The sequence below is a fragment of the Penicillium brevicompactum genome, assembly GCF_028827555.1.
Source record: "Penicillium brevicompactum strain IBT 35665 chromosome Unknown utg000005l_segment0_segment0, whole genome shotgun sequence".
Classification (NCBI taxonomy): domain Eukaryota; kingdom Fungi; phylum Ascomycota; class Eurotiomycetes; order Eurotiales; family Aspergillaceae; genus Penicillium; species Penicillium brevicompactum.
Window position 1 is genome coordinate 1,032,120 of NW_026623208.1, and position 11,848 is coordinate 1,043,967.

General features: G+C 51.2%; 7 protein-coding genes across 7 annotated transcripts; 4 read left to right on the top strand and 3 right to left on the bottom strand.

The window, feature by feature from the left end:
- Positions 1-376: 376 nt before the first annotated feature.
- N7506_006208 (basic secretory family protein) lies at positions 377-1,282 on the top strand (the record flags this gene model as incomplete). The annotated part of the gene is made up of 1 exon (XM_056955501.1): positions 377-1,282. The coding sequence occupies one exon, from the start codon at positions 377-379 to the stop codon at positions 1,280-1,282; it is 906 nt and encodes a 301-aa protein (XP_056809835.1).
- Positions 1,283-1,752: 470 nt separating this feature from the next.
- On the bottom strand, positions 1,753-2,952 carry N7506_006209 (mitochondrial 54S ribosomal protein mL44; the record flags this gene model as incomplete). The annotated part of the gene is made up of 1 exon (XM_056955502.1): positions 1,753-2,952. The coding sequence occupies one exon, from the start codon at positions 2,950-2,952 to the stop codon at positions 1,753-1,755; it is 1,200 nt and encodes a 399-aa protein (XP_056809836.1).
- Positions 2,953-3,229: 277 nt separating this feature from the next.
- On the top strand, positions 3,230-3,609 carry N7506_006210 (uncharacterized protein; the record flags this gene model as incomplete). The annotated part of the gene is made up of 3 exons (XM_056955503.1): positions 3,230-3,252; positions 3,309-3,491; positions 3,552-3,609. The coding sequence occupies 3 exons, from the start codon at positions 3,230-3,232 to the stop codon at positions 3,607-3,609; spliced, it is 264 nt and encodes an 87-aa protein (XP_056809837.1).
- Positions 3,610-3,747: 138 nt separating this feature from the next.
- Positions 3,748-5,027, bottom strand: N7506_006211 (uncharacterized protein; the record flags this gene model as incomplete). The annotated part of the gene is made up of 3 exons (XM_056955504.1): positions 3,748-4,607; positions 4,661-4,921; positions 4,973-5,027. The coding sequence occupies 3 exons, from the start codon at positions 5,025-5,027 to the stop codon at positions 3,748-3,750; spliced, it is 1,176 nt and encodes a 391-aa protein (XP_056809838.1).
- Positions 5,028-5,411: 384 nt separating this feature from the next.
- Positions 5,412-7,235, top strand: capA (adenylate cyclase-binding protein; the record flags this gene model as incomplete). The annotated part of the gene is made up of 6 exons (XM_056955505.1): positions 5,412-5,458; positions 5,578-5,633; positions 5,695-5,834; positions 5,899-6,200; positions 6,253-6,479; positions 6,547-7,235. The coding sequence occupies 6 exons, from the start codon at positions 5,412-5,414 to the stop codon at positions 7,233-7,235; spliced, it is 1,461 nt and encodes a 486-aa protein (XP_056809839.1).
- A 665-nt stretch (positions 7,236-7,900) lies between these two features.
- Positions 7,901-10,294, bottom strand: N7506_006213 (uncharacterized protein; the record flags this gene model as incomplete). Its single annotated transcript, XM_056955506.1, has 2 exons — positions 7,901-9,919; positions 10,031-10,294. 2 exons carry the CDS (start codon positions 10,292-10,294, stop codon positions 7,901-7,903), a joined length of 2,283 nt encoding a protein of 760 aa, XP_056809840.1.
- A 798-nt stretch (positions 10,295-11,092) lies between these two features.
- N7506_006214 (uncharacterized protein) lies at positions 11,093-11,747 on the top strand (the record flags this gene model as incomplete). The annotated part of the gene is made up of 2 exons (XM_056955507.1): positions 11,093-11,210; positions 11,269-11,747. The coding sequence occupies 2 exons, from the start codon at positions 11,093-11,095 to the stop codon at positions 11,745-11,747; spliced, it is 597 nt and encodes a 198-aa protein (XP_056809841.1).
- Positions 11,748-11,848: the final 101 nt, after the last annotated feature.

Below are 11,848 nucleotides of genomic sequence, written 5' to 3' on the forward strand. Positions count from 1 at the left end.
CATCATGAATATATGAAACATAAGGCCTGCATGAAAAGCCGCGAGCAAGGAGCAGATTTTACTCCTTTGACAAGACACTGGAAGTAACCTTGGAATTAAGATACATAACCTTGAAGCATACGAGCTACAAGATAGTGAATATAACCTCCTAAAGTCATCAATGGAACTAGCCTTGGAAGTACCTATGATCCGCTGGACATCACGGAATATTATTTGCCTCTTTCGTAGTCATGCCCGCCTCGGGGCATTAAGCAACCTTTGAACACACCCCGCATCCATCTGCTGACTCCATGTCAGAAGTATAAATCTGCTCTGCTGCAACTGTTCTTCCTTGCACCCCTTTGCCATTGAAGATTCTCCGAGTACCTACCCCACGATGGCTACTCTTCCCGCCCCAACGCACGTCGCAGCTTCCGATGCTAAAGAACAAGAGAAGAGTGAGAAGCAGGCCCCAAAGCCAAACGTGAATCCGGGCATACCACAGCCGAAGCTGCGTCTACACGTTGAGGACCTGCGCCATCCCGCGTCAAGTGTCTTCCTCGCATTCATTCCAGATGTTGCCTCAGTGCTAGACAGAGCTCTGGCAAACATTGTGGAATATCTCTACACGCCGAACAACAACCCCAAAGCCCTGCCTGGCCAGAAGTTCACACCAAGCCTTCCACCAACAAGATCCGTAACGGTCTTCTTGCGTGATTACAGTGGCGTGGCCTATACTACAGGCACTGAGCTGGACGACGCTCATAAGGAAATCCATGTCTCGCTTCCATATGTCCAGCACTGTACATCGGGCGCATCTGCCAAGGACGATCCACTCCACGAACTAGTCGGTGTCCTCACCCATGAGCTTGTGCATTGTTATCAACACACTGCGCCACCTGATAGCTCTGTGCGACCTCCAGGTGGGCTCATTGAGGGAATTGCCGACTTTGTGAGGTTGAAAGCTGGATTAGAGCCACCGCATTGGAAGAAGCCTACTTCTGCTGCTGAGAGACCACCGAAATGGGATATGGGATACCAGCATACAGCGTACTTTTTGGCTTGGCTTGAAGATGTTAAGGCTGGGAAGGGGACGGTTGGGAGGCTGAATGATCGTCTTCTTAGAGTTGGGTACATTGGCGAAGAAGAGAAGGATGGGAAGAAGGGTGCTGTTGGTTTCTGGAAGGGGCTGCTGGGAGGTGAGATTGCGGAACTTTGGGATGAATATGGGCGGTATTTAGACCATCCGGCAGGGACTAAGAGCCATGGGAATTGGGAAGAGGAGATCGTTAACCCGGAATGATACCTAGTATAATCTTGGAGGTTCCAAGGTTTGTGCAGTGATCAATTCAAATGTCAGGTTGGTACTTTTAGCTAGGCAGAAACTACTTACTGAAACCTTCCAAGGTTGGAATGACAGGAACAGTTTTGCTATATTTTCGTTAAATTTTATATTTCTATCGTGGGAAGGCCACCTTGGCCATGAATGACCTTGCGCTGATCGGTTTAAAAAGGTAGGAGAGCATAGCTGAAAGGAAACAGAGAAAAGTTTAGGCGAGAAAAAGACACCAGATGAATCGAAGGAATTGTGATCCCCATAATGTACAGGATCCAGTCATAAAAGACAGGATATATGACTCTTTTTACCGCCGGCCAGCTTCCCATGCGAAACGATAGCACATCGGAAAAAGAAGAGCGAGATGACAAAAAACGAAGAGACATGAAATAATATGTTACCGTGCCTTAAACGGCATCCCAATTGCACCAAATATCTTAAACAATAACCTCACCCAAGTCAACGTGCACCGGCTTCCATGGCGCAGCAGAGGGCTCCTCCATTGCACTGGGAACACGCACAGAGACGGGACTGTATAGGTACCAACCCTTAAGAGCGGCAACAGCAGCACGCTCACGGGCCTCGACCAGACTGGCGCCAGCGCCCTCTCCAAGCTTGTCCTGGCCAGAGAAAATACCGACCACGAAGACAGGGTGTCTGCTCTTACGACCAGTTTCACTGATAATCTTGGCAACTGGTCGCTCAAAGTCCTCACGTGCGCATAGTCGGGTGAGATCGCGGGCTGGTGCTCGGAAGTTGAACAATTCTGAGATGTTGAGGTGCCGTGAAAGGAAGTGCTGCTCGAAGAATCGCTTGGCAGCAGGGCGGCCGGCATGCATGTAGATTGAGCCCATGACCGCGCGGACGAACTCGGCGCTTGCGTGTTCGCTGGTGACGGCGTCCGTTGATCCCTTGAGCGGATCGCCAAACTCATCGTCGTAGAAGATCTTAGATGAGACTGTTTTCCTGAAATGCTTCGCAGATTCGTATGGACGGGCAGGTTGTTGTGGCAGAGGGTTAGGGACCTCAGCACCGGCCTCGAGTCTCTTGAATTGCAAGAGACCGGGATCAACCTCTCCACCGGGGATTGCTGCCAACTCCACACCCCATTCTCTTGCGATTGCGGCGAGAGTCTTGGGACCGACGTATGCGTACATGGCGGCGAAGATCACGGTCAATGGCAGACGGGGATAGGTACAGATAAGGTGTTCGGTTGCGTAGTAGGAAAGGAGGTCATGACCAAGTGTGGCCAGCGAGGCGTTGTTGAAATTGGGGTTTGAGTCGGCCGAGGCATCAACTAATGTTCGTGCAAGGGTCTCAACGGGGAGTCTGGAGGGAAGGTAAAGTCGAGCGTGGAGGGCGGCGAGTTTGGCGGATTGTTTGGCTGCTTCGACTGGGGGAGAGGGATATGGCAGGTGGGAGCCGCGAACGTGAGAGTCCCTCACAATCTGAGCGAGCCTCTTCTCCTTGGCCTCGGAATCCTGGAAAATTGACTCATTCTGCTGAATCTCCTGTTCCCGTTCAGCGGGAGCCGTCGAATACCGCCGTCCGTAGATGTGTTGATGCAGACAGTTAATAGAGCGAGCCCGCGGCGAGAAGACTGAGCTGCTGCATCGTTGGAGCTGCAGCCTCTTCATTTGGGCGATAGCGATGTGAGCGTCGGGGGAAAATGGAGCAATTGGCGGAAGAGAGACTCGCGACGCAATCTATTAGCATCCGTCGTTGACGGAGGAGAAATTATTGTCGCGGCAGTCACGGGACGCCCAGGTCGTGTGAGGTCGCGCTAAACCCAGTGTGGGACTAGCGTCTTGGCACTAGACTTGCGATTGAGACGGCCCTTTCGGCTTCAACTTCAAGACCAATTCTACACTCGCTTTAACCCCCCAAAAAACCATCAATTGCACATTCATCACAATGGGTGGAGGTGGAAAGATCCCGTATGCTGTTCTAATCCTCTTCATCACCAACTGGAGCTAATGAATTCACCCGACAGGTACCCCAAGGAAGTTTGGTCCCCCGCTGGTGGTTGGTATGCCCAGCCGGCCAACTGGAGGGTCAACACTGCAGTCATGGGCGCCTTTGTGGTTGGTGTCGCTGCGGTCGCCTTCAGCCTCAGTGCTGAGCGGGAGCACCGTGACAAGATGCCCGAGCCCGGCCGGTTCTTCCCCAGCCGATAGTAAGTCACCCACGTCACTCGAACTACCTACCCCATACTGACCTCTATGTGTCTTTACAGCTGGAGCAAGCAGATCCGTGAGCACGAACAACAACAAGCTGCCAAGAACGACTCATGAAGAGGATCCAGGACATTGGACGGTAGTTTGAGGGGGAATACCAAGCAGGATTGGGCTTTTTTATCATGTGTTTTTTCTACTATTTGATCACTTGTGTGCTGTACGACAATAAAAGGGCGTTCTCCGTTTGACAATCGATCAATTGGTCAGCAGGTGTCTCCGGGGAGACTCTTCAAGTGTCTTCAATAATCGCTGTGTGTACAGGCGGACACGTTCCGTGAATTCAGACTGATTCCACAATTCTTCTCCATTCCCTTTGCCAATTTGTGGAACGCCAATTTGCTCAACCACAAATCCAGCAGCAACAGTTGCGCAAATAAGTGCCATGGGGTATTTCTGGAAGCTACCCCAAGAGTCAAGTCCCTTCCTCCATGTTTCCGATTGTGACAGGATAGACTGAATTACCTGGAAGGGCTCTCGGCCCGCAGTCACCATGCCCTGTGCCAAAGCACCCAGAAAAGAGTTGCCAGCGCCTGTGGGGTCAACGACCGGCGTGGCACCCGAGGCATTTGGCTGGTGGTATGCGGGAAGCCAAATCTTGCAGGTCTTAGAGTAGGCGTAGCTACCCTCCTTTCCGGCTCTGATAACCAGCAGGCCATTGCCGTCTGATCCAATTCCAGAGCTCGTGATCTTTTCAACCAAGTCTTGACCCTGCTGGCTTTCCTCGGTCCAGCTGGGCTGATCAAACATCATGCCAAGTTCCATATGGTTAGGACTCACCACGTCCACAAATTTGTTTGCAGCCAAGAAATTTTCTTGCTCTTCAGGTGTGCAGAGGTCGGGGACTGGCTCCCAGACAAATATGGGGCGCTGTAGTGCATGCGTCTCGGAGGGGGAATTCCCCGCCTTATGCAACTCCTCTCGTCGCCGTAAGATCGTTTGCACTATATGGATACAGCGGGATGCTGAGCAAACCATGTGGAATGTCTTTGACCATATCTGTCTATCAGAGAGCATCTCTGGCTCCAATCTCAATTTGGGAGTCAAGTATTTGAAGTCTGTGCTGGTCAGATGCCGTCCGCATTCTCAAGAGATATGTTTCGGCACTCACCTCTTTGCTCATTTGGATGATATCCATTCCACGCTCTTGTAGTCAATCTGCTGGAATCCTCTCTGAAGAGACAGTCTGTGTTCCATGATTTGATCACGGCAAGAGTTTCAGGTGGAAAATCAGAGCCAACGTCCACAATCCAGCTTACAGCCTGCGAATGTTTAGAGCCCGAGACTAAGCGAGCACCTACAACTGCAAAAGAGGCTGCTCCACCCGTGATATTCTTGACTCCAGGCCTTATGCCACCAAAGTCGATGTCATCTGGCGAATAATGTCAGTCCCGCATGTCGCTTGATAAGAAGGGAAGCATACCAATGATGAACATTCCCAAGGTACAAAACTCAACATCGTGATCAGGAGCAGGCATTGTGGTGGTCATATTCTTTCACAATCCTGGACAGTACTCCGTACTTGGTTTCGGAGAACAAAAGAACGTGGATGTCTTGGGGTTATCAATGGTGGATCAAGCTAGTGTAATATAATTACCAAAATTACTTAGTTGCGTCATCATCAAAGGGCCATGGCATTGTAAATTACATACCATGACACGGGCATCTGCAGCGGCCCTCAGGAGCTCTGATCTTCGTCTTTCTTCTACTCCCTAACATCCCGTGTGTTATATTCTTGATCGCAAGCGACCAAATTACACAAAATCGAGGGGTAATTGTCTTGTGACGCCCCTCTTCATTCTATCTAATCAACCCCCTTTTTACTCTTCCACATCGATCGTTAGAGCAACGTGTTGCCTGTCATGGCGTCCGGCGGCCATATGCACAACTTCACCACCCTCATCAAGCGGTAGGTTATATTCTTCCTAGGAGCACTGACCCAGTGATGAAGCCATTTGGCTTGCTGTCATTCTCGCCATCTGGTCCAATAATTAAGGTTGCATGGCTGACACCTTAACTTCTCTATAGGCTCGAGGCAGCCACCTCCCGCTTGGAGGATATGGCCATGTCACTTGATGACCCTAGTTCACCAAAAAGCACCAACGGCCCTTCATCTTCTGTGCCGGCTACCCCTGAACCCCCCAGGGCCATCCCTCCGCCCCCCCGCTGCCCCCACAGCGGCCCCGGTTCCTCTGCAGATTCAAGACTTCGATGCCTTGATCAAGGGAGACGTCCAGAACTTTGTGAACCTCGGAGAGAAGATTGGAGGCTTGGTTGCTGAGCAAGTGAGTATCGCAAAGCAGCCCTGGCTATCCTTCGCGCGTCAACTATGTCTAACTGGCCCTATAGTCCAAAGCCGTCCTCCAGGCCTTCCAAGCCGAGCGCACCTATCTTTACGTTGTCACAAAGGCCAAGAAGCCTGCTACCCAACCCCCAGAGTTGATGACCGATCTGCATAAGGCGTCCGATAGCATCAACAACATCCGCGAATCAAACCGAGCATCCCCACTCTTCAACCACCTGAGTGCCATCGCGGAGGGTATTGTCGCACTGGCCTGGTTCTTTGAGAACAAGCCCGGTGAGTTTGTCACGGATATGATCGGTGGCATCGACTACTACGGCAACAAGGTCTTGAAGGAGTATAAGGACAAGTGAGTACAGTGTTTATTCGCTAGTAGAAAGCCGGATATTGACAATAACTAGGGATCAGACACATGTCGACTACATCAAGGCCTACTCCCAGAATTTCAAGGCCTTGTCTGCGTACCTGAAGAAGCATTTCCCCAAGGGTTTGACCTGGAACAACGAGTCCGGAATTGATGCGCTGGAAGCATTGAAGCAGGTTAAGGGCGGACCTTCCCCCGCTCCAGCTCCGAGCGGCTCTCTTCCTCCTCCCCCTCCTCCTCCAGTCCCATCCCTGAATGTCTCTGGTGGCGGGGCCCCTCCTCCTCCCCCTCCCGCTTTCATCCCCCCCTGCCCCTGCCCCTGCGGCGCCAGCACCCGATATGGGCGCTGTCTTCGACCAGCTTAACCAGGGCGAGGGCATCACTTCCAGCCTTCGAAAGGTCGACAAGTCAGAGATGACACACAAGAACCCCGGCCTGCGTACTAGCTCGACCGTGTCGGAGGGCTCAAGCGCTGCGCGCGGCAAGTCGCCAGCCCCTAACAAGAAGCCAAAGCCCGAGAGCATGCGCACCCGCAAGCCTCCCCGCAAGGAGCTTGAGGGTAACAAGTGGTACATCGAGAACTTCGATTCTCCTGGTGAGATCATCGAAATTCCCGCGCAGCAGAACCAGTCTATCCTTATCACCCGTTGCAACAAGACCATCATCAAGGTCTCTAACAAGGCCAATGCCATCGCCATTGACAACTGTGTCGGTCTCTCGCTCATTGTCGACTCTCTTGTCAGCAGCCTCGACATTATCAAGTGCCCCAAATTTGCTGTGCAAATTGACGGTGTCGTCCCCACTCTCCTGATGGATCAAGTCGACGGTGCTGCCGTTTACCTCGGACAGCAGAGTCTGAACACCGAGATCTTCACTAGCAAGTCCTCTGCTGTGAACATCAACCTGCCCCCGCCAGAGGGCACCGACGAAGACACCAAGGAGTGCCCTCTGCCTGAACAATTCAAGAGCTACATCAAGAATGGTGTGCTGGTGAGCGAGATTGTTGAACACGCTGGTTGAACTAGGATCTCTTTGGATCGTTTGCAATGTAATACATCTCTCTTGAGCGAACATAATTGGGTCTCATGGGCACATTGATACTTGGTTTGAATCTTTTTTTAAGTTGTTGTAAGTAGATAGGTCGTGTTGTAAATATGAATAGCAAAACCATAGCTCTTGTGGCAATACTCTTAGTCAATCTATGGATGTCGCCATTTGAATCATTATCACAGACCTGTTTCCAAGGTGACACAGTCAATATCCCAAGGCATCCATGGATATACGCGAGCTGTTCCAAGCTTGACAAGATATTTTCTCATGTCACGGGCTGCCATCGATCACTTATCTATGCTTCTCGCAACCTTCTGTTCCTAAGCTACTCGTGGACTCGATAGTGGTATAAGTGGAACAGCAGCAAAATGAAGACCTCAAGATGATGATATAAGAAATGATATAGAGAAGCAGGTAGAAATATTGGATATACACACGACTTGCATGCAGCTAAATATAGGAACGGGTCACGACGCTATTAATGTTGGGTTAGTATAGACAGTGATGGATCGCAACCGGTGCGCCTAGTGCACTGTTTTGTTCTAATCTGTTCGCCAATGGCGCGGACACTATGTGTCGAATGATGGTCAAGTACAGTTGTGTAGGGTGAGTTATACCGAGTGGAGGTGAGTAGCTCAACGAGGGCATTGATCATGTGGTGATAGTCGATCGTAGAATCCCATGTTACGTGGATGCTTGTCGTCTAGTGAAGCTTGCCTGTGGACATCAAGACCTCGCAGTCGTTGTGCAAGCAGGCTCTCACCGGCTTCTGGGACGGTTGGGACGGGACCTGAGGTGAAATGGTGGCTTTTGAGGCGGCCGTCACTGTGGTGGAGGTCATTACCGAAAGAGAGACTGTGCGAGTTTGAGTGCCCAGGAGAAGGTGTGAGATCCATGGGAGTGGGCTCGTCTAGTTGCGAGGGGAGGAGTGTTGATGGCGACACGTGAGGATGAGTGTTGAACGTTGGATTTTGGCCAACACTTCGTCTGCGGGAACCGATGTCCATAGCGGATTGAGGATTGAGACACTCCGGATTCGCAAGGATTGGCTCGCGAGAGGGCTTGTATGGGCTGTATCGAGGTTCAGGATTCTGTATCTCGTTACGAAGCTTCTCCTTGCCATCTGGAACACGGTTTGCGAACACAACACGAATGCTGGAATGCAGATAGAAGCGACCCTTTGAAGGACAGCAGATGTTCAAATGAATAAGGTATCGCAAAGTCGGCTTGTCCTTGGGATCTTCTGTAGCATTCAAAGATGCTTCGGGACGATCAGTGCCATAGTTCTTTCGGGCACTCATCGGCATGTCGATTATCGGTCCAGCCGAGTAGCTACGCTGCCGAATGAATGTTTTGGTGCCAGGCTCCATGTCACTGAGGTCATAGGGAACCAGAAAGAGTTTCACCGCAGTCTTGTGTGGGTTCTTGATGATGATCTGCAGCTGGCCCTGTTGCGGAATTCGATATGATCCCCCAGGAGGACGCTTGGGCGATTCAGATCTGCGGTGCTTCTTTTCCCGTCGACGCTGAATGCCGATCTCCGATGCACGGTTGGAATTTGCTCCATCTGCAGGTGTGCCATCGCGGAATTCAAGTGGACTTGTGTGTCTTCTGCGACGCCTAACCGGGGCCGAGTTCTCCTTGGGTAGGGAATGCTCAAGATCAATCTGACCAACGTAGGGACTGGGATTGTCATCTGAGATGGAGCGACCAGATCCGGAGGTCGGATAACTGTAGAAGACAACAGGGAATGGCACTGTGACATGAGGTGGGCACTTTAGAGCACCTTTGCATTTCCCTTTACCCAGTACACCTATCTGGGCAGTGAAGTCCAGAGGCTTAGAGGGATTCATGGACATGCGCCCGCGCAATATTGACTCCTCATAGGAGCCCACCATTGGAGCGTGCGGGTTGACCGACACCTCGGAGGCCAAAGATGGCCTTCTGGCTCGCGAATGTGGGACATGTCCTGCGGGTGATGGCGCAAGTTGAAGACTGTACGTGGAGGTCAAAGACCGGCGGGGAGAGGTCGAAGAACCCTGATTAAAGGAGTCTTGGCGCCGCTTAGGGGCAGAAGGACTTCCAAGGCTGACCACCTGACTTTGAGGCGGAGAGAACTGGAGATTCCTAAAGGTCTCTGGCGGCAAAGTGCGACGACGATTTGCTCTCTCTGAAGGATCCATGCCATCCACAGGACTAATCTGGGGCGAGTAGTCCGCATCGGTATTATTTGCCTGGTAAACGAGCGGACTCGTGGGAGCCTTGAGAACATAGCTAGATGAGAATGAGCCCAGCGAAGGCGCACGAGCACGAGCATGCCTGGCGCGTTCAGATTGGCCATGGTCATTGGACGTGATCGCATGTCGCAAAGCTGGGGGAAATGCGGGTGCCCCGAACCATGGAGTGGTAGGCGATGTGCTCAAATGCGCGAGAGAGGAGTTTGAGCTTCGCTTTGTGAAAAGTGACTCTGGTGTTTTGGGATCATGGCCTTCTCTAAAGTCGCCCGAATGCAATGCTGACCGAGGCCTCTGGATATCGGCCGGCGATTCCAGCTTCTCTGTATTGGGCATAGATTCTCTATGCTCTTCTTTTGTTTGATGATATTCCTGCGATGTGTGAGACATGAAGACGTCATCGTCTACCATACCTGAGGGCTATATCACAAGTCAGCGCTGAAATGATATTGATAAAAGGTCAAAGGGAATCAAAAAGCGTTCTGATCTTTGATCCTCAGTGGACAGGGATTCAAAGGAATAAGAACATACTGAGTGCTGTCTCCAAGGTGAAGATTCCTTGATGCGATGTATGAGCTGCTCCCGGTCATTAGCCCATTGTTTAGGCGCATTCAACTCTGACGGCGATAGCTCCATGTCGTCGGAAGCTCCAGCAGTTACTGGAATATCAAAGACAGAGTGATTCATTTCGTTTGATTGGGGCCTGGGGGACCCTGTGGTCGGGTGTTCACGGTTATCACGGTCTGGTGACCATAGATAATGACGCCGTCGATCCGGATCTCGAAATAGGGGCATGGTGGCGTGATAAGGGCACATTCAAAGAGCTCAGAGATAGGTATGACATTTCATACTATCACCAACGTGGCAAGCGCCTTGTGAAACCAGCGCCGAGCTGTGCCGTAGTGGGGGTGATGTTGGAGTGCGGTGTGTTGGAGTGACTCGGGTATATGCCGTCAGTGTATTTAACTGATTGGCGAGGAAGAGAACGGTCGCGTAATGTATATTGAGTCACGCAATAGGCTTCCCGCGCATTCTTGCGTGACAAACGTGTGTTTCGGAGTGCGAAATGAGAAATAATTGAGAAATTACCGGGCCAGGTCGAGTTCAAATGAACGTTGTCGATCCCGGAGATCCTGACTCAGACGTCATGTGATGGACCAGTGACGATGCGATGCGTTGCAACCTTGATCCTACCTCAGATTCATATTTCCAATCAAATTTCGAGCATGAAGGCCCAATTTTGAGAGACGTTGGGCCTGTAGGAATGCAACCGTACGAACTGCACACGGTGGACATTGTGGGTTCTACCAGATTGAAACGGGATGAGGCCAAGTACACACCTCGATTTCACAAGAGCTCTCCACAAAATAGAGGAGATCGATTCTTAGCCTAGAATATACAAAGAAGCCTGGTTAAAACTATAACGGTTTTAAGAGTAATCGAGGCACTGCATGCACTTACAGTAAATAGACTAGTGGATGTTCCGTGCGGAGATCGCCACTCTTTTTTTTTCCTCTCCGCCTTTGGCTTATCAGTTCTTCCAGAGCAACGCTGGTGCAATCCCCCATACACACTGTACTAAGATTTTCCACAATGGCACCCATACGAACCCGCGATGGCGCTGCTTCCAAGAGCAACCCCGAGGCCAAAAAGCGCAAGGGATTCAGTGTTGGTCCCGCAAACCTTCCAGATGGCACATACCGCCGCAAGAGTATGCATCCGTACCCAAAGTGATGTTCTGAACTAGACTAACCAACATCGACGAATAGCCCAAAAGCTCAAAGAAGATCTGATCCACAAAGCGAAAGTGAAGAAGGCCTATGCCAAGGTCAAAGCCCAAGAAGAAGCCAACGCCCCCAAAAAGTCCGTTTACGACACCGTCGATGAACCCGAAACATCCAACGAAGACACCACCGAAAATGCCACAGCCTTGGAACTGCACCCCGACCGTATAGCCATGCTGAATGAGCCCGAACCTGCACCTGCGCCTGCTAAGTCAGAACGGCGCCCACGAGGCGACGGCAAACGAGAGCGTCGACAGAAGCCCTCTGCATTCACAAAGGAAATGGAGTTCGCTGAGAAGAAGCGCAAGGCAGAAGAAGCCCGGCAGAGGGACCGGGAAGCCAAGGTGAAGGAACGTGAGGCTCTGATCCGCGCGAAGCGCCCAGATCAGTTTGGCAAGAGAAGGTTGGGCAGAGAGAGTAACGCGCTGCTCAGTCGTGTTCAGCGAATGGTCGGCCAGAACTAAAAATCTGTTGGGACCAAAGATACATATGCATATGGGCTATGTTTTCATGATACCCGAATCCTTACATGTATGGATTGAAAAAGTTGATTTTAAAGATTCAG